The sequence below is a fragment of the Oncorhynchus clarkii genome, chromosome 31, assembly GCF_045791955.1.
Source record: "Oncorhynchus clarkii lewisi isolate Uvic-CL-2024 chromosome 31, UVic_Ocla_1.0, whole genome shotgun sequence".
NCBI lineage: Eukaryota > Metazoa > Chordata > Actinopteri > Salmoniformes > Salmonidae > Oncorhynchus > Oncorhynchus clarkii.
Genome location: NC_092177.1, coordinates 21,218,617 through 21,239,933, shown reverse-complemented (window position 1 = coordinate 21,239,933; position 21,317 = coordinate 21,218,617). Strand labels below are relative to the sequence as shown.

The 21,317-nt window shown below is 43.7% G+C and overlaps 1 protein-coding gene across 2 annotated transcripts in view; it reads right to left on the bottom strand.

Moving 5' to 3' along the window:
* LOC139391205 (mitogen-activated protein kinase kinase kinase kinase 4-like) overlaps positions 1-19,842 on the bottom strand; it is a 131,482-nt gene extending 111,640 nt beyond the window's left edge. For both annotated transcript variants that reach the window (XM_071138819.1, XM_071138820.1), the window contains exons 1-2: positions 19,631-19,842; positions 19,019-19,084 (exon numbers count right to left, since the gene is read on the bottom strand). In XM_071138819.1, coding sequence (XP_070994920.1) covers positions 19,019-19,084; positions 19,631-19,687 — 123 coding nt within the window. In that variant the 5' untranslated portion in view covers positions 19,688-19,842. The remainder of the gene's footprint in view (positions 1-19,018; positions 19,085-19,630) is intronic.
* Positions 19,843-21,317: the final 1,475 nt, after the last annotated feature.

Genomic DNA, 21,317 nt, shown 5'->3' with positions numbered 1-21,317 from the left:
TTCGGCCATTTCAGCCACACAAATTTCTGACAGGTGTGTAAAATCGAGCACACAGCCATGCAATCTCCATAGACAAACATTGGCATTAGAATGGCCTTACTGAAGAACTCAATGAATTTCAACGTGGCACTGTCATAGGATGCCACCTTTCCAACAAGTCAATTCGTAAAATTTCTGCCCCGGACAAATCTAATTTTATTGGTCACATACACATGGTTAGCAGATGTTAATGTGAGTGTAGAGAAATGCATGTGCTCCCTCTGATGTTTCCTGTAGTTCACGATCATCTCGTTTGTTTTGTTGAAGTTGAATGAGAGGTTATTTTCCTGACACCATACTCCGAGGGCCCTCACCTCCTCCCTGTAGGCTGTCTCATCGTTGTTGGTAATCAAGCCTACCACTGTAGTGTCATCTGCAAACTTGATGATTGAGCTGGAGGCGTGCATGGCCACACAGTCATTGGTGAACATGGAGTACAGGAGAGGGCTGAGAATGCACCCTTGTGGGGCTCCAGTGTTGAGGATCAGCCGGGTGGAGATGTTGTTTCCTACTTTCAGCACCTGGGGGGCGGCCCGTCAGAAAGTCCAGGACCCAGTTGCACAGGGCGGGGTCGAGACCCCGGGTCTCAAGCTTAATGATGAGTTTGGAGGGTACTATGGTGTTAAATGCTAAGCTGTAATCAATGAACTGCATTCTTCCATAGATATTCCTCTTGTCCAAATGGGATTGGGCAGTGTGCAGTGTGATGGCGATTGCATCGTCTGTGGACCTATTGGGGCGGTAAGCAAATTGGAGTGGGTCTAGGGTATCAGGTAGGGTGGAGGTGATATGATCCTTGACTAGTCTCTCAAAGCACTTCATGATGACAGAAGTGAGTGCTACGGGGCGATAGTCATTTAGTTCAGTTACCTTAGCTTTCTTGGGAACAGGAACAATGGTGGCCAACTTGAAGCATGTGGGGACAGCAGACTGAGATAGGGATTGATTGAATATGTCCGTAAACACACCAGCCAGCTGGTCTGCGCATGCTTTGAGGACGCGGCTAGGGATGCCGTCTGGCCCGGCAGCCCTGCGAGGGTTAACACGTTTATATGTATTACTCACGTCGGCCATGGAGAAGGAGAGCCCACAGTCTTTGGTAGCGGGCAATGTCGGTGGCACTGTATTGTCTATTGTCCTCAAAGTGTGCAAAGAAGTTGTTTAATTTGTCTGGGAGCAAGACGTCCGCGATGCGATGGTTTTCTTTTTGTAATCCGTGATTGTCTGTAGACCCTGCCACATACGTCTCCTGTTTGAGCCGTTGAATTGCGACTCTACTTTGTCTCTATACTGACACTACTTGTTTGATTGCCTTGCGGAGGGAATACCTACACTGTTAGTATTTGGTCATGTTTCCAGTCGCCTTGCCATGATTAAATGCAGTGGTTCGCACTTTCAGTTTTACGTGAATGCTGCCATCAATCCACGGTTTCTGATTAGGGAAGGTTTTAATAGTCACAGTGGGTACAACATCTCCAATGCACTTCCTAATAAACTCACTCACAGAGTCAGCGTATACGTCGATGTTATTGTCTGAGGCTACCCGGAACATATCCCAGTCCACGTGATTGAAGCAATCTTGAAGCGTGGATCCAATTGATCAGACCAGCTTCGGACAGACCTAAGCACGGGCGCTTCCTGTTTTAGTTTCTGCCTATAGGATGGGAGCAACAAGATGGAGTCATGGTCCGATTTGCCGAAGGGAGGGCCGGGGAGGGCCGTGTATGCATCGCAGAAGTTAGAATAGCAGTAGTCCTGTGTTTTGCTCGAGCGGGTACAACAATCAATGTGCTGGTAGAATATAGGTAGCCTTGTTCTCAAATTAGCTTTGTTAAAATCCTCAGCTACAATAAATGCAGTCTCAGGATATATGGTTTCCAGTTTACATAGTCCAGTGAAGTTCTTTCAGGGCCGTCAAGGTATCTGCTGGGGGAAAGCCATGTTTCCGTGAAACAGAGAATGTTACAATCTCTGATGCCCTAATTTCGTCCACCTTTTTGTCTAGAGACTGGATATTGGTGAGAAATATGCTCGGAAGCGGTGGATGGTGTGCACGCCTTCTAAGTCAGACCAGAAGGCCACTCCGTCAGCCTCTCCTGTGGCGACAACGTTGTTTTGGTTCGGCCTCTGGGATTAGATCCAATGTCCAGGGTGGAGGTCCGAACAAAGGATCCGCTTCGGGAAAGTCGTATTCCTGGTCATAATGTTGGTAAATTGATGTTGCTCTTATATCCAATAGTTCTTCCCGTCTGTATGTAATAACACTTAAGATTTTCTGGGCTAACAATGTAAGAAATCATACATAAAAAACTAATTACTGCATCGTTTCCTAAGGATGTGAAGCGAGGCGACCATCTCTGTCTGTGCCATCTTGCATCATGTAAGATGCAAGATGGCAACTGTAAGAGCTGTTATTATGAAGTGAAAACATCTAGGAGCAACAACAGCTCAGCTCTGAAGTGGTAGGCCACACAAGCTCAGAGAATGGGATCACAGAGTGCTGAAGCGCATAGTCTGTGAAAAATCATCTGTCCTCGGTTGCAACACTTCCAAACTGCCTCTAGAAGCAACGTCAGCACAATAACTGTTCTTTGGGAGCTTCATAAATGGGATCCATGTCCAAGCTGGCGCACACAAGCCTAAGATCACCATGCGCAATGCGAAGTGTCGGCTGGAGTGGTGTAAAGCTCGGCGCCATTGGACTCTGGAGCAGTGGAAACGTGTTCTCTGGAGTGATGATTTCACTCTTCACCATCTGGTAGTCTGTCGGACTAATCTGGGTTAGGGGGATGCCAGGAGAACACTACCAGCCCCAATGCATAGTGCCAACTATGACATTTGGTGGAGGAGGAATAATGGTCTGGGGCCTTTTTTGGGGCTAGGCCCCTTAGTTCCAGTGAAGGGAAATCTTAACACTACAGCACATTTGTGGCAACATTTTGGGGCCCAAATGATCTGATCTCATGCAATGAACCTCTCATCACAATACACTTCTTATCCACACCTTAGTAGTGTTGATAGAAGTGCCACTGCCTTTCTTCTGACGGAAATCTGCTTTTTCTCATTCACTACTTCATGTTTTTCTGCCTGTCATTAAATACAATGTGATAGGCGGAGAGAGGGGCTTCACAGTATGGTTAGGGAATAATGAGGAAATACCCTTTTGGACAGAAATAGCTCAGCGAGGGACCGGCTGCCCTCTCCACACATTAGATACAATGTCCAGGGTGGAGGTCCGAACAAAGGATCCGCTTCGGGAAAGTCGTATTCCTGGTCATAATGTTGGTAAATTGATGTTGCTCTTATATCCAATAGTTCTTCCCGTCTGTATGTAATAACACTTAAGATTTTCTGGGCTAACAATGTAAGAAATCATACATAAAAAACTAATTACTGCATCGTTTCCTAAGGATGTGAAGCGAGGCGACCATCTCTGTCTGTGCCATCTTGCATCATGTAAGATGCAAGATGGCAACTGTAAGAGCTGTTATTATGAAGTGGAAACATCTAGGAGCGACAACAGCTCAGCTCTGAAGTGGTAGGCCACACAAGCTCAGAGAATGGGATCACAGAGTGCTGAAGCGCATAGTCTGTGAAAAATCATCTGTCCTGAAGAAATAGCTCAGCGAGGGACCGGCTGCCCTCTCCACACCTCCCACTGAGGGCAGGGTCTAGGGGTTATTACCCACTACTAGGGTTGGGCAGTATCCAGATTTTCATACCATCATACCATTTCTGTACAATACTGGGGAATGCGATATTACTGGAAGTGCACACAAGGGGTGCTATAAAAAAAATATATATTATATACAGTTGAAGTTGGAAGTTTAGATACAGTGCCTTGCGAAAGTATTCGGCCCCCTTGAACTTTGCGACCTTTTGCCACATTTCAGGCTTCAAACATAAAGATATAAAACTGTATTTTTTTTGTGAAGAATCAACAACAAGTGGGACACAATCATGAAATGGAACGACATTTATTGGATATTTCAAACTTTTTTAACAAATCAAAAACTGAAAAATTGGGCGTGCAAAATTATTCAGCCCCCTTAAGTTAATACTTTGTAGCGCCACCTTTTGCTGCGATTACAGCTGTAAGTCGCTTGGGGTATGTCTCTATCAGTTTTGCACATCGAGAGACTGAATTTTTTTCCCATTCCCCCTTGCAAAACAGCTCGAGCTCAGTGAGGTTGGATGGAGAGCATTTATGAACAGCAGTTTTCAGTTCTTTGACAGTACCCCGCCCCCAAAGGTGCGGATTCCGACTGCAAAACCTCAATCTGGATGGGGAGGGTTAGGGTGGGTCGGTGGCGGCTCTGGTGCGGGACATAGCACCCTCTCAACCCACGGATCCGGCCATGGAGCAGGACTGGACACCGTGCCTGGACTGGGCACCGGCGCAGAGGAAGGTTCCTGCCATGGAGCGGGACTGGACACCGTGCCTGGACTGGGCACCGGCGCAGAGGAAGGTTCCTCACATGGAGCAGGACTGGACACCGTGCCTGGACTGGGCACCGGCGCAGAGGAAGGTTCCTGCCATGGAGCGGGACTGGACACTGTGCCTGGACTGGGCATCGGCGCAGGTCGCATCGGACTGATGACACGCTCCTCAGGGCGAGTGCGGGGAGCCGGCACAGGACGTACCGGGCTGGGGAGGCGCACTGGAGGCCTGGTGCGTGGAGCCGGCACAGGTGACACCGGACTGATGACACACTCTTCAGGGCGAGTACGAGGAACCGGCATAGGACGTACAGGGCTGGGGAGGCGCACTGAAGGCCTGATGCGTGGAGCCGTTACATGTTTCACCGGACTGATGACACGCTCTTCAGGGCGTGTGCGCTGCAGAATACACCTAACCAACATCTCGATCTCCCTCCTCCAACAGCTCCATCGACTCCCCAACGGTCTCTGGCTCTCTCCTCGGCTCGACTGACAGCCCCTTGTGCCCCCCCCCAAAAAATCTTGAAGTTCCTGTGGCCGCGGACTCCGGTGTCTTCGCTATCCTCCCATTCTCCGTGGCGACTCCCGCCAAGGAAGGGTCTCGCATCCAGCCATTATTTCCTCCCATGTCCAGCTCTCCTTTACCTAAATGGTACGCTGCTTGGTCCTGTAGTGGTGGGATATTCTGTCACGTTCGTCGTATACATAATGAGCGGACCAAGGCGCAGCGTGAGTAGAGTTCCACATATTTATTAAAGTGAACCTTCAAAAACAACAAAGAATAAACTAACGTGCAGTTCGTAGCGCACATAGCACTAAACCAAAACGAAACAATATCCCACAAACGCGTGTGGGAAAAGGACCACACTAAATATGATCCCCAGTTAGAGGCAACGATCATCAGCTGCCTCCAATTGGGAACCATTGGGAATCACACCAACATAGAAATTCAAGACTAGAACACACCCTAGTCACGAATAAATGATTCTCTCCTCCTATTATTCTGACATTTCACATTCTGAAAATAAATATATACAGTGCCTTGCGAAAGTATTCGGCCCCCTTGAACTTTGCGACCTTTTGCCACATTTCAGGCTTCAAACATAAAGATATAAAACTGTATTTTTTTGTGAAGAATCAACAACAAGTGGGACACAATCATGAAGTGGAACGACATTTATTGGATATTTCAAACTTTTTTAACAAATCAAAAACTGAAAAATTGGGCGTGCAAAATTATTCAGCCCCCTTAAATTAATACTTTGTAGCGCCACCATTTGCTGCGATTACAGCTGTAAGTCGCTTGGGGTATGTCTCTATCAGTTTTGCACATCGAGAGACTGAATTTTTTTCCCATTCCTCCTTGCAAAACAGCTCGAGCTCAGTGAGATTGGATGGAGAGCATTTGTGAACAGCAGTTTTCAGTTCTTTCCACAGATTCTGGATTGGATTCAGGTCTGGACTTTGACTTGGCCATTCTAACACCTGGATATGTTTATTTTAGAACCATTCCATTGTAGATTTTGCTTTATGTTTTGGATCATTGTCTTGTTGGAAGACAAATCTCCGTCCCAGTCTCAGGTCTTTTGCAGACTCCATCAGGTTTTCTTCCAGAATGGTCCTGTATTTGGCTCCATCCATCTTCCCATCAATTTTAACCATCTTCCCTGTCCCTGCTGAAGAATAGCAGGCCCAAACCATGATGCTGCCACCACCATGTTTGACAGTGGGGATGGTGTGTTCAGCTGTGTTGCTTTTACGCCAAACATAACGTTTTGCATTGTTGCCAAAAAGTTCAATTTTGGTTTCATCTGACCAGAGCACCTTCTTCCACATGTTTGGTGTGTCTCCCAGGTGGCTTGTGGCAAACTTTAAACAACACTTTTTATGGATATCTTTAAGAAATGGCTTTCTTCTTGCCACTCTTCCATAAAGGCTAGATTTGTGCAATATACGACTGATTGTTGTCCTATGGACAGAGTCTCCCACCTCAGCTGTAGATCTCTGCAGTTAATCCAGAATGATCATGGGCCTCTTGGCTGCATCTCTGATCAGTCTTCTCCTTGTATGAGCTGAAAGTTTAGAGGGACGGCCAGGTCTTGGTAGATTTGCAGTGGTCTGATACTCCTTCCATTTCAATATTATCGCTTGCACAGTGCTCCTTGGGATGTTTAAAGCTTTGGAAATCTGTTTGTATCCAAATCCGGCTGTAAACTTCTTCACAACAGTATCTCGGACCTGCCTGGTGTGTTCCTTGTTCTTCATGATGCTCTCTACGCTTTTGACGGACCTCTGAGACTATCACAGTGCAGGTGCATTTATACGGAGACTTGAATACACACAGGTGGATTGTATTTATCATCATTAGTCATTTAGGTCAACATTAGATCATTCAGAGATCCTCACTGAACTTCTGGAGAGAGTTTGCTGCACTGAAAGTAAAGGGGCTGAATAATTTTGCACGTCCAATTTTCAGTTTTTGATTTGTTAAAAAAGTTTGAAATATCCAATAAATGTCGTTCCACTTCATGATTGTGTCCCACTTGTTGTTGATTCTTCACAAAAAAATACAGTTTTATATATTTATGTTTGAAGCCTAAAATGTGGCAAAAGGTCGCAAAGTTCAAGGGGGCCGAATACTTTCGCAAGGCACTGTATATACATACATTTTTATATATGCACAAAACAATTTAGGCAACAGGGATCTTGATCCAGGAGGGGATTGAATGTCTCTGATGTAACCAAGAAGCTTGATCTTGACATCCAGCAACTTAGCTAGCAAGTTAACAAACCAAATGCATAACTGGAGCCCTGAGCTGGATATAATTTATTTGACACATCTTAGATTTCTTATACACTGAACAAAAGTCTAAACACAACATGTAAAGTGATTGGTCCCATGTTTCATGAGCTGAAATAAAATATTGCAGACATTTCTCTCAAATGTGGACAAATTTGATTACATCCCTGTTAGTGACCATTTCTCCTTGGCCAAGAATATCCCACCACCTGACAGGTATGGCGTATCAAGAAGCTGATTAAACAGCATGATCATTACACAGGTGCACCTTGTGCTGGGGATAATATAAGTCCACTCTAATATGTGCAGTTTTGTCACACAACATAATGCCACAGATGTCTCAAGTTTTGAGGGGGCGTGCAATTGGAATGCATACTGCAGGAATGTCCACCAGAGCTGTTGCCAGAGAATTGAATGTTCATTTCTCTACCATAAGCAACCTCTAACTTCATTTTTGAAAACTTGGTAGTACATCCAACTGGCCTCACATTTGCAGACCAAGTATATGGCATTGTGTGGGCAAGCGGTTTGCTGATGTAAACATTGTGAACAGAGTTCCACATTGTGGCAGTGGGGTTATGGTATGGGCAGACATAAGCTACAGACAACAAACACAATTGCAATTTATCAATGGCAATTTCAATTTACAGAGAAACCGTGACGAAATCCTGTGGCCCATTGTAGTGCCATTCATCCCCCGCCATCACCTCATTTTTCAGCATGAGGCACAGCCCCATGTCGCAAGGATCTGTACACAATTCCTGGAAGCTGAAAATGTCCCAGTTCTTCCATGGCCTGCATACTCACCAGACATATCACCCATTGAGCATGTTTTGGATGCTCTGGATCGACGTGTACGACAGTGTGTTCCAGTTCCCTCTAATATCCAGTAACTTTGCACAGCCATTGAAGAGTAGCGGGACATCATTCCATAGGCCACAATCAACAGCATGATCAACTCTATGCGAAGGAGATGTGTTGCGCTGCATGAGGCAAATAGTGGTCACACCAGATACTGACTGGTTTTCTGATCCACGCCTCTACCATATATGTATTCCTAGTCATGTGAAGTCAATAGATTAGGGCCTAATGAATTTATATTAATTGACTGATTTCCTTATGAAAGGGTATATCGCCCAACACCTACCCACTACCACAGTTCCTACCACGCGTGCATAGGGAGGGCCTTCTCCCGTTCCCTACCCAAACACAGGCCTACTCGGTAGCTGCATCCCAAATGGCACCATTTTCCCTATGGGCCCTGGTCAAATGTAGTGCACTAAATAGGGAATAGAGTACCATTCGTGACGCATCCAGTGAGCCCACATCTCAACACCAGGACGGGGCCCTTCCATGTCTCTTTCTCAGAGCTGAGGGGACTGGGATACAGTAACGCCACCAGATCCAGGCAGGTGTCCCAGTGGTTTGAACATCGGCTGAGGTTCAGAAATCAATTTCCTCTCCCTGCCTGCTTCGTGATGATTCCCAATATACTGGGACTTTCTCAATATCTGACCTGAGAGGCACGCAAGTGACGACGCCTCTCCAGTGCTGCTCTGTTGCTGCACTGCTAGCCTGGCTTTAACCAACTTTTTCACACTACATGAGTTTGCATATCGCAAGACAGGGAAGTGCCCATTCAAAAGAAGAATACACCCTAGATATAGTCAGCCTAAGAACAATAGCATGAGATATTGCTATATGGACTGAGACAGTTATCGTCATACAATAAGAATGTATTGCTAAACCAAATACAACATGTCAAACACTGACAATTACACAATCTACGGTACGCCTAATTACTTCAACACTCTTGAGTACTGTATCCCCAGAAGACACAGATGAGATCACTGATGGAACAAATCACAATCCATTTTCATTCTTACTAAGATGGTTAGTCACATGTTAAAGTTTACCCTGGAATGAGTGAAAGACCCTATCACACAAGCTCCTCTCTGAATGGACCATCCTATTCTTCTGCCAAACTACATGAAGCCCCCAGAGGATAAACTACCTCGGGGAAACTACTCTCATCATGTGACCCTTGCTAACAATCCACCCTTTTAACCAGCATTGATGGGTCTCTGTAAGATTTACTATGTTAAGAAAACCATTACTCTGATGCCTGTGATGAATGCAAAGATGAGGCCAGACACATAACCCCCTGGAAAACATGATGAGGACATACCCACTGCTTCACCCTAAAAGCTGAGGAGATTAGGAGCGGTTCTAAAATGAAGACCACCACTGGCTGTCAGACACACGACAATAACAAGATTATCCAAAATACTACAATAAAAAAAACATGATTATTCAGCACTTACAATGAGATGATAAGAACGCTGTGTTAAACAGGTCAAAAACAGGGTTCCATGTAAGTAAAGGTAGACTGGAAACAATAGACCAGCATCGGTGCCAAGTCTTCCTCTCCTGAGCATGACAACAAGTCAGGTGCCCTAGCATACTAGAACTGCACAGTATTATCAGGATGATACTAACTGAAGTTCTATTATTTTCTAACACACATAGTAGTAATATGTTGTTAGAATTTTGTGCTGCTTGCAAGTATTATTCATTATTTGATTTGGATACATACTATCTCATCTTGCATGACATAGTATGGACTGGTATTTTGAAGAACAGACATTGAACATCATATGGCAAAGGTCACCCATTTTAGAGAGTTTACCGGGCTGACATTCTCATCAGTGTTTCCCATGGTATGACACCACTGCCATTTCCCCTGCTTTCACCAAAGATCCCACCACACATCATGCTAACAACCATTTATCTGCATTTTAAACAGCTGAAGATTTGCCCTGAAGTGTACTGTTTGACTAAATCACAGTACACTTCAGGGCAACATCTGTCAGTCCGAAGGACTAATCTGAGTTTAGCAATGCCAAGCAAATGCTACCAGCCCCAATGCATAGTGCCGACTATAAAGTTTGGTGGAGGAGGAATAATGGTCTGGGACTGTTTTTTATGACTCGGGCTAGGCCCCTTAGTTCCAGTAAAGGGAAATGTTAACGCTACAGCATACAATGACATTCTAGATGATTCTGTGCTTCCAACTTTGTGGCAACAGTTTGGGAAGGCCCTTTTCTGTTTCAACATGACAATGCCCCCGTGGACAAAGCAAGGTCCATACTGAAATGGTTTGTCGAGATTGGTGTGGAAGAACTTGACTGACCTGCACAGAGCTCTGACCGCAACCCCATCGAACACCTTTGGGGTGAATTGGAACACCGACTGCAAGCCAGACGTAGTTGCCCAACATCAGTACCCGACCTCACTAATGCTCTTGTGGCTGAATAGAAGCAAGTCCCTGCAGCAATGTTCCAACATCTAGTGGAAAGCCTTCCCAGAGAGTGGAGGCTGTTATAGCAGCAAAAGGGGGACCAACTACATATTAATACCCATGATTTTGGTATGAGATGTTTGACGAGCACGATACTTTTGGTCATGTAGTGTATATAAATGATATTGAAATCAATTTCATGTTTATTCAATTTAGTTTTATTTAGCTATTTGGCAACTTTATTTTGCTATTTTGCCTCAATGTATTTCATGGTGTAGCCTAACATATATATATATATGCAGTGGTCTGATACTCCTTCCATTTCAATATTATCGCTTGCACAGTGCTCCTTGGGATGTTTAAAGCTTTGGAAATCTTTTTGTATCCAAATCCGGCTTTAAACTTCTTCACAACAGTATCTCGGACCTGCCTGGTGTGTTCCTTGTTCTTTATGATGCTCTCTGCGCTTTTAATGGACCTCTGAGACTATCACAGTGCAGGTGCATTTATACGGAGACTTGATTACACACAGGTGGATTGTATTTATCATCATTAGTCATTTAGGTCAACATTGGATCATTCAGAGATCCTCACTGAACTTCTGGAGAGAGTTTGCTGCACTGAAAGTAAAGGGGCTGAATAATTTTGCACGCCCAATTTTTCAGTTTTTTGATTTGTTAAAAAAGTTTGAAATATCCAATAAATGTCGTTCCACTTCATGATTGTGTCCCACTTGTTGTTGATTCTTCACAAAAAAATACAGTTTTATATCTTTATGTTTGAAGCCTGAAATGTGGCAAAAGGTCGCAAAGTTCAAGGGGGCCGAATACTTTCGCAAGGCACTGTATATATATATATATATTTCTTTTCACCTTTATTTAACCAGGTAGGCAAGTTGAGAACAAGTTCTCATTTATAATTGCGACCTGGCCAAGATAAAGCAAAGCAGTTCGACACATACAACAACACAGAGTTACACATGGAGTAAAACAAACATACAGTCAATAATACAGTAGAAAAATAAGTCTATATACAATGTGAGCAAATGAGGTGAGTTAAGGGAGTTAAAGGCAAAAAAAGGCCATGGTGGCAAAGTAAATACGATATAGCAAGTAAAACACTGGAATGGTAGATTTGCAGTGGAAGAATGTGCGAAGTAGAAATATAAATAATGTGGTGAAAAGGAGCAAAATAAATAAATACAGTGTGACCAGTGTGTGCATATATGTGCAATGATGTGCCAAATCTTGATTTAGTGCATTATTATAGGGTAAGCATTAGAATAAGCCACCTCAATATTTGCAGCCATTACGTGATAATATCTCTAGGAGCTGATCCGTCGTCAGTATTGTGGAATAATTCTAATGTTAAGGTAACATTTGAATGGAGAAAGCTGACCCAGAATAGCGCTCCCTTTATTTCGATGACGCACTTAGCAAACATTCTCTCTGCGTGGTGTTTTGGGAAACGCATGTTACATCTTCGGCCGTTGTAGGAAAGATACATCGTTAAAACACTCGTAAGCCTATGTTCTATCGCTATTTGGAAACCGGGCCCTGGACTGTTTTTTGTTATCTCAGCCTGACAGTAATTGTCACTTCTAAAAGATTCAGCATTGAACAAAACTGTGGCATGGATCAGACATCTGCACTGAAACCCCAAGGGGGTGGATGATTAAAACCAAGACTTCAGACTGTACTGTAAAACAAGATGTGCTGCCTTCAGAACAAGCCCAATAAACGATTTCAAAATCAATATTTTCCACAGACGCACATTCCCTTTGACGTTCTGTTTTCAGAACAGATAAATTGTAGAGGAGAAAAAAATACAAATAATAAGATTCTGAGAACACTATGACCAGTATGGCCACTATGACCACTGTGACCACTATGACCCCTATGACCAATATGATCACTATGACCATTATGACAACTATGACCACTGTGACCACTATGACCACTGTGACCACTATGACCACTATGACCACTGTGACTACTTTGACCCCTATGACCACTATGACCACTATGACCACTACGACCATTATGACAACTATGACCACTGTGACCACTATGACCAGTATGGCCACTATGACCACTGTGACCACTATGACCCCTTTGACCACTATGACCACTATGACCATTATGACAACTATGACCACTGTGACCACTATGACCACTGTGACCACTATGACCACTGTGACCCCTTTGACCACTATGACCACTATGACCATTATGACAACTATGACCACTGTGACTACTATGACCCCTTTGACCACTATGACCACTATGACCATTATGACAACTATGACCACTGTGACCACTATGACAACTGTGACCACTGTGACCACTATGACCACTGTGACCCCTTTGACCACTATGACTACTATGACCATTATGACAACTATGACCACTGTGACTACTATGACCCCTTTGACCACTATGACCACTATGACCATTATGACAACTATGACCACTGTGACCACTATGACCACTGTGACCACTATGACCACTGTGACCCCTTTGACCACTATGACCACTATGACCATTATGACAACTATGACCACTGTGACCACTATGCCAACTATGACCACTATGACCACTGTGACCCCTTTGACCACTATGACCACTATGACCATTATGACAACTATGACCACTGTGACCACTATGCCAACTATGACCACTATGACCACTGTGACCCCTTTGACCACTATGACCACTGTGACCATTATGACCACTATGACCACTATGACAAGTATGACCACTATGACCAGTATGACCACTATGACCAGTATGACCACTATGACCAGCATGACCACTGTGACCACTGTGACCCATTTGACCACTGTGAGCAATGTGACCACTATGACCACTATGACCACTGTGACCATTATGACCATTATGACCACTATGACCATTATGACCTCTGTGACCATTATGACCACTATGACCATTATGACCTCTGTGACCATTATGACCACTATGACCACTATGACCACTATGACCATTATGACCACTGTGACCCCTTTGACCACTATGACCACTGTGACCACTGTGACCATTATGACCACTATGACCATTATGACCACTATGACCACTATGACCAGTATGACCACTATGACCAGTATGACCACTATGACCACTATGACCAGCATGACCACTGTGACCACTGTGACCCCTTTGACCACTGTGAGCAATGTGACCACTATGACCACTATGACCACTGTGACCATTATGACCACTGTGACCACTATGACCACTATGACCATTATGACCTCTGTGACCATTATGACCACTATGACCATTATGACCTCTGTGACCATTATGACCACTATGACCATTATGGCCACTGTGACCACTGTGACCATTATGACCACAGTGAATACTGTGACCACTGTGGCCACTATGACCACTGTGACCATTATGACCACTGTGACCACTATGACCACTATGACCATTATGACCTCTGTGACCATTATGACCACTATGACCATTATGACCACTGTGACCATTATGAACACTGTGACTACTGTGACCATTATGACCACTGTGACCACTATGACCACTATGATCATTATGACCATTATGACCACTATGACCACTGTGACCATTATGACCACTATGACCACTGTGACCATTATGACCACTATGACCATTATGGCCACTGTGACCACTGTGACCACTATGACCATTATGACCACTGTGACCATTATGACCACTGTGACCACTATGACCATTGTGACCACTATTACCACTGTGACCACTGTGACCATTATGACCACTATGACCATTATGGCCACTGTGACCATTATGACCACTGTGACCATTATGACCACAGTGACTACTGTGACCACTATGACCACTGTGACCATTATGACCACTGTGACCACTGTGACCACTATGACCACTATGACCATTATGACCTCTGTGACCATTATGACCACAGTGACAACTGTGACCATTATGACCACTGTGACCACTATGACCACTATGATCATTATGACCATTATGACCACTATGATCATTATGACCATTATGACCACTGTGACCATTATGACCAGTATGACCACTATGACCAGTATGACCACTATGACCAGTATGACCACTATGACCATTATGACCACTATGACCAGCATGACCACTGTGACCACTGTGAGCAATGTGACCACTATGACCATTATGACCACTATGACCACTATGACCACTATGACCATTATGACCACTGTGACCACTATGACCATTATGACCATTATGACCACTGTGACCACTGTGACCACTATGACCACTATGACCATTATGACCTCTGTGACCATTATGACCACAGTGACAACTGTGACCATTATGACCACTGTGACCACTATGACCACTATGATCATTATGACCATTATGACCACTATGATCATTATGACCATTATGACCACTGTGACCATTATGACCAGTATGACCACTATGACCAGTATGACCACTATGACCAGTATGACCACTATGACCATTATGACCACTATGACCAGCATGACCACTGTGACCACTGTGAGCAATGTGACCACTATGACCATTATGACCACTATGACCACTATGACCACTATGACCATTATGACCACTGTGACCACTATGACCATTATGACCACTGTGACCATTATGACCACTATGACCACTGTGACCATTATGACCACTATGACCATTATGGCCACTGTGACTACTGTGACCATTATGACCACAGTGACTACTGTGACCACTATGACCACTGTGGCCACTATGACCACTGTGACCATTATGACCACTGTGACCACTATGACCATTATGACCTCTGTGACCATTATGACCATTATGATCATTATGACCACTGTGACCATTATGACCACAGTGACTACTGTGACCATTATGACCACAGTGACTACTGTGACTACTGTGACCACTGTGACCACTATAATCATTATGACTATTATGACCACTATGACCACTATGACCATTATGACCACTGTGACCATTATGACCATTATGACCACTATTACCATTATGGCCACTGTGACCACTGTGACCACTATGACCATTATGACCACTGTGACTATTATGACCACTATGACCACTGTGACCATTATGACCACTATGACCATTATGGCCACTATGACCACTATGACCACTGTGACCACTATGACCATTATGACCACTATGACCATTATGACCACTGTGACCACTATGACCATTATGACCACTGTGACCACTATGACCATTATGACCACTGTGACCATTATGACCACTATGACCACTGTGACCATTATGACCACTATGACCATTATGGCCACTGTGACCACTGTGACCATTATGACCACAGTGACTACTGTGACCACTATGACCACTGTAGCAACTATGACCACTGTGACCATTATGACCACTGTGACCACTATGACCATTATGACCTCTGTGACCATTATGACCACTATGACCACTGTGACCATTATGACCACAGTGACTACTGTGACCATTATGACCACTGTGACCATTATGACCTCTATGACCATTATGACCACTGTGACCATTATGACCACAGTGACTACTGTGACCATTATGACCACTGTGACCATTATGACCACTGTGACCACTATGACCACTATGATCATTTTGACCATTATGACCACTATGACCACTGTGACCACTATGCCCATTATGACCACTGTGACCATTATGACCACAGTCACAACTGTGACCATTATGACCACTGTGACCATTATGACCACTATGACCATTATGACCACTGTGACCATTATGACCACAGTGACTACTGTGACCATTATGACCACTGTGACCACTTTGACCACTATGATAATTATGACCATTATGACCACTATGACCATTATGACCACTGTGATCATTATGACCACTGTGATCATTATGACCACTATGACTACTGTGACCATTATGACCACTATGACCATTATGGCCACTGTGACCACTGTGACCACTATGACCATTATGACCACTGTGACCATTATGACCACTATGACCACTGTGACCACTATGCCCATTATGACCACTGTGACCATTATGACCACAGTCACAACTGTGACCATTATGACCACTGTGACCATTATGACCACTATGACCATTATGACCACTGTGACCATTATGACCACAGTGACTACTGTGACCATTATGACCACTGTGACCACTTTGACCACTATGATAATTATGACCATTATGACCACTATGACCATTATGACCACTGTGATCATTATGACCACTGTGATCATTATGACCACTATGACTACTGTGACCATTATGACCACTATGACCATTATGGCCACTGTGACCACTGTGACCACTATGACCATTATGACCACTGTGACCATTATGACCACTATGACCACTATGACCATTATGGTCACTATGACCATTATGGTCACTATAACCACTGTGACCACTATGACCACTATGATCATTATGACCATTATGACCACTATGACCATTATGACCACTATGACCATTATGACCACTATGACCATTATGACCACTATGACCATTATGACCACTGTGACCACGCCCTCTACCTGTCTTGAGACAACTTCCTCTACTCTACTAATGAATCTGGGCTGTAGAAGACCACTACCTCATGTTTCTCAACAATGTCAACAACTTATGCAAGTACATGGTATCATAAACCACTGATTTGTTACGCCAGTTCAAAATAAATATATTATTATTAAGGTTTTATTGTGTAATAACTACAGTACATTATTATTTTTGAGAAACGCTCACCACCTTCCTTAGACTATTCATGTCAAATAAAGGGATTCTGAATTACAGTGTGAAATACAAGAACCTATCTGGATTTATTCTCATTGCATGTAAACAATACATACAGTTTGTATGACCATGAAAATGAACACATTTGAAGGAAGTGTTTGGCTGGGTGATTAAAGTGTGCAGTATTACTGAACACACTTCTTGGTGTTCATATACAGAGCTAACAAAACATTAGGAACACCTTCCTAATATTGAGTTAAACACCCCTTTGCCCTCAGAACAGCCTCAATTCATCGAGGCATGGACTCTACAAGGTGTCAAAAGCGTTCCACAGGGATGCTGGCCCATGTTGATTCCAATGCTTCCCACAGTTGTGTCAAGTTTGCTGGATGTCCTTTGGGTGGTGGACCATTCTTGGTACACACAGGAAACCGTTGAGTGTGAAAAACCAGCAGCGTTGCAGTTCTTGACACACTCAAACCGGTGTGCCCTGCACCTATGGCCATATCCCGTTCAAAGGCACTTAAATATTTTCTCTTGACTATTCAGCCTCTGAATGATACACATACACAATCCATGTCTCAATTGCCTCAAGGCTTAAAAAACCTTCTTTAACCTGTCTCCTCCCTTTAATCTACACTGATTTAAGTGGATTTAACAGGTGACATAAATAAGGGATCATAGCTTTCACCTGGATTAACCTGGTTAGTCTATGTCATGGTGTTCCTTATGTTTTGTTCACTCAGTGTACGTGAGATAGAAATCATTGACCTGAAGAATGACAAGGAATTTGGAATATGTGTGAAGTCACTGTTCCTGTTATAGGTCTGAAAGTGTGCACTGCACTGCACACAGAAGAGGAAAGAAGAGGAGGAAGCTGTCTGGCCACTAATGGCCAACTCTGACATTGATCCATATAACAGAAAATATATATTAAATTCAGCTGAGATTTTGACATGCTGTGTACTACATTAACAACAGAGTTGACAGTCTGTCTTTTCAGTTTGGAACTATGCTAACTACTGTTTAGGAATTGATATTAACAGACAACCTTCTTGCACTTTTGAGTATAAGTGGACAAAAATTGTGTGACATTAAAAAAGCTTTTATCATGTAATGCATTCTTGATCTCTTTTATGTTACACCGGATCTCGACTGGGTTACCTTCTTGTAAATCAAAGGCTTGTGCAACCTAAGGTATTCACCCAACTGCTAGCTCACACTCTGAGTTGACACATCTGTGAGAATGTGGCTAGCACCACTCGCTTTGCCGGTCAAGCTAATTTAAATGTTTTTTTTAAAGAACCACAAACCATCACTGAAACTTTCAGTGATGCTGATTTCGATAAGGAAGTGGACTCCACCCAAGAGTGTTAAAGATGCTTGTGTTTGTAAGCTACTACACAGTGCATTTGGGTCACCGTTTCTTTCACTCGCTTTTCTCACTTAGTAGTTAGTACTTTCATTAGACCTACACCAAGTGTCACACTAACATCTGCTGTCAGCTGTAGTTGTGTTACTATATACATTTTCCTTTTCAACTTCAATTAAATATTGAGAGAGTGCCATCTTGCAACATTTACATATTGTATTTTCAATATGCTCCTTTGAATGTCAATCATTCCAACTGACAACACATCTGCAATTGTAATCATGATCAAATACAAGAATAGGAAAGTAGGTCTGACATAAACTACAAACCTTGTAGACTTGCCCATATGTTCCATTTCCAACCACTTCTACCAGCTCAAATATCCCAGCAGGATCCTGAAACAAGGCGACAACATTACATTACTTCACATGAATTGAAAGGGCACAGACATAAATAAATAAAGTCATTTTGAAAGCACCTGATCAGAATAATGTTGGACCTTTAGGTCATCATTTAAACGGAATATTGCATGGCATGGCTCCCAACAAGTATGTTTCATTTGTCAACACTTGTACCATGCCAACACCATATTTCTACTGCATTATTATTGTAACTTAGACAACTTTTTTTAACTCCAGTTATTTTACCCCCAATCGTTCAGTTGCTTATGAAACAGATGTAAATCTGACAAACCAAAAACATATTCACTTCTGAAAGCAAAACATGTACAGAAAATTGCATCAATGGTTTCTTAATATTGTGACAGGAAAGCTCAAACAATTTGTTACAACGTTGCTCACTTTTTGTTACAATGTAGCTGACGTTTCCTTAAATTAATAGACTACAGTTTGAAACTTTGTAACCAACATCGACTACGCAATGTTTACACAAAAGTCAACCTACATTTCAATGAATTAGACGTTGGCACAACTAGAACTCACCCTCAAAGCAGAGAGGTCAATATTGTCCAAACTTCGTGTAGTGCAGTCTCGCGCCATAGCTATGGCGTTGTCGGACTACTGCAACTAGAAAGAGGACATGTACTTGATTTTCCTAAAGTTAACGGTTTCACCGTGTCAGTTCATATTGTTTATCTGCTTCTGCAGCGAGTCTCACTACCGACCAACACAGGAAACTTCTCATCCAGCGAAACCCGGAATATGCTGAGGAAGCTAGCCCCCCCTACTCTCCCCAAGAAAACCAAATTCGAAAAGTTCACTTTTTTGAACAACTTTTTCCTCTGTTCAAGGCAACATGCGCAAAATAACGCGTTGATTGTTCATGCCTTCAGTTATTTTTATCTCCATATAGTTTTACCAATTACATAATATACAGTAGTAGCCTAAGCCGAAACATGTATGACTATAATAACAACATTGTAAGAAAACGTCAACATCTGCATTATGAGAGCTTGCCCAATCCAAATATATAATAGTGATCTTGGCCTGCAGGGGGAAAAAATGACAGTCCCATACAAAATTATTTATTGATCACTCTTTCACGTTAACATTTATATTTCATGTTTCTAAATATGTTGTTACTCATTAGTTGACAAAATGATTAGCAAAAAAACATAAACTGTGAAATATCAAAAGTAATGTACAACAGATTTAGCTGTTAGATTCAGCTTCAGTGCATTGCTATGCTGTTCCTCCAGCTCCTTCCTGACTGGCATTGCTATTCTTAATGAGTGACTCACATGGTTAACGATGACTAGTCTCTGTGACTGTGTCATTCTCCACACAGTGTGACCGGTAGCAGGAGCAGCCCAGGGTCTGTGGCAGCTGACCCCTGAACAGAACCACTGTGTAAGGTCACAGAGGGCCCATTCTCTAGCCAGGACACAGACAATGCGGAGCCATTATGAATTAGCAGAGAGTAACGTCTTATGTTATAACGACATTCTTCCGTAAAGTTGAATTTGACAATGAAAGAGAGTATGAGAGATCAGGTTCTGTGTGTGAGAGTTTAAACATGGATGTTTTAACATAGAGGGGTTCTAGCGTTGTGGGAGTGAGTTTGACATTTATATTTTTATGCAGCCACCCCATTGCCTCTCTCTCCACTGCAGCCACCCCATTGCCTCTCTCTCCACTGCAGCCTCCCCATTGCCTCTCTCTCCACTGCAGCCGCCCCATTGCCTCTCTCTCCACTGCAGCCACCCCATTGCCTCTCTCTCCACTGCAGCCACCCCATTGCCTCTCTCTCCACTGCAGCCACCCCATTGCCTCTCTCTCCACTGCTGCCACCCCATTGCCTCTCTCTCCACTGCAGCCACCCCATTGTCTCTCTCTCCACTGCAGCCACCCCATTGCCTCTCTCTCCACTGCAGCCACCCCATTGCCTCTCTCTTCACTGCTGCCACCCCATTGCCTCTCTCTCCACTGCAGCCACCCCATTGCCTCTCTCTCTCCACTGCAGCCACCCCATTGCCTCTCTCGCCACTGCAGCCTCCCCATTGCCTCTCTCTCCACTGCAGCCACCCCATTGACTCTCTCTCCACTGCTGCCTCCCCATTGCCTCTCTCTCCACTGAAGCCACCCCATTGCCTCTCTCCACTGCAGCCACCCCATTGCCTCTCTCTCCACTGCAGCCACCCCATTGCCTCTCTCTCCACTGCAGCCACCC